The sequence below is a fragment of the Pundamilia nyererei genome, unplaced genomic scaffold (genome assembly GCF_000239375.1).
Source record: "Pundamilia nyererei isolate P.nyererei 1_Seehausen unplaced genomic scaffold, PunNye1.0 scaffold00124, whole genome shotgun sequence".
Classification (NCBI taxonomy): domain Eukaryota; kingdom Metazoa; phylum Chordata; class Actinopteri; order Cichliformes; family Cichlidae; genus Pundamilia; species Pundamilia nyererei.
Window position 1 is genome coordinate 372,211 of NW_005187525.1, and position 1,206 is coordinate 373,416.

At 56.0% G+C, this 1,206-nt stretch overlaps 1 protein-coding gene across 1 annotated transcript in view; it reads left to right on the forward strand.

The window, feature by feature from the left end:
• The first annotated feature begins 930 nt into the window (after positions 1 to 930).
• herc1 (HECT and RLD domain containing E3 ubiquitin protein ligase family member 1) overlaps positions 931 to 1,206 on the forward strand; it is a 93,337-nt gene continuing 93,061 nt past the window's right edge. The window contains exon 1 of the mRNA XM_013913298.1: positions 931 to 1,119. Within this exon, the coding sequence (XP_013768752.1) occupies positions 931 to 1,119 (189 nt within the window). The remainder of the gene's footprint in view (positions 1,120 to 1,206) is intronic.

A 1,206-nucleotide genomic window follows, 5' to 3' on the forward strand; every position in this document is an offset into this window, starting at 1 on the left:
CCGGCGAGGTTGAAAAACCGACACCGCCGTCTCCCCTGGATCTCGACATGCAGGACATGTGCAAGCGCGCAGCCGCTAGGCTCAACATCCCGTGGCCCGCCATACAAACAGAGGTTGTAAAGTCTCGTTTTGACGGTAAGTAATAGCCGAAGGCGAAAAAGACGGGGAAGCATGTGTTGCCTGTTTTCCCTGATCTACTCGATGAGATAGCGGTGACGTGGAAAGCAAAACCTTGCAGCGAGAAACACCCCATCGTGGGGAGCTCCCTGCTGGATTGTGAGGGGATGGAGTCTATCGGCCTCCGCCAGATGCCACAAGTGGAGCCGTTGGTGGCGAGCCATCGTCACCCGAAGACGTCTCTGTCCTCATCGGCCCCATCTCTCCCCTCTAAAACAGACCGCTTCCAGTCTAGCCTTACAGATAAGTGCTACAAGGCAGCAGCTCTGTCGGTAAGAGCCCACAACGCCTCCTCTATGCTAATGGCTTACCAAGCTGAACTAGAAGAGGACATGACAGCTAACACAGATACCACAGTGTGGGAAGAAATCTGCGTTATAACTGACCACGTCCTCCGCCTCCACAAGGTAGCCATACAGGCTACTGGGAGAGCCATGGGCCTCACGGTTCTTCAGGAGCAAGCACGCTGGCTCGGGCTCACTAACCCAGTTTCCCCCCTTCATGGGCCACCCAGCCACCTCTCAGCTCCGTTCCAGAGCAAGTTCAACGGGACATGTTCCACACAGAGTGCTTAACTCGGGCCGGCGTTCCTGTCACCGGACCCGCCAGAGGGAAAGAGAGCCACAGTTCGCAGTGTTGTTTCACGAGCACTTCTCTCATGCATTCTGTATTAAAAATAAGCCCCGACACGCGCATCCAGGCAGTTTGCCGAGGGCGCTGTCGAGTGTTGCAAAACACATGAAAAAATCAAACATGCTGAAAAACAGAGCACCGTCTGCCATAACGCAGCCCGTGGAGACTCGCGTTTCCACGGCTGTGATGATGCAGATGACCCCGTCACCTCGCTCGCCTGTGACAGAGGTGACGGGACGCCGAAATGGCGTATGTTTCGCGCTGCGACCACAAGGGGGCGCCAAAACGCCATTTTCGGTGGAGTGGCCAGTGAGCGCTCTGTCTCTCCACATGAAGAGCTGGGCCACCTGCACTCAGTCAGCATGGGTGCTGAGGACATTGAAAAAGGGCTACAGG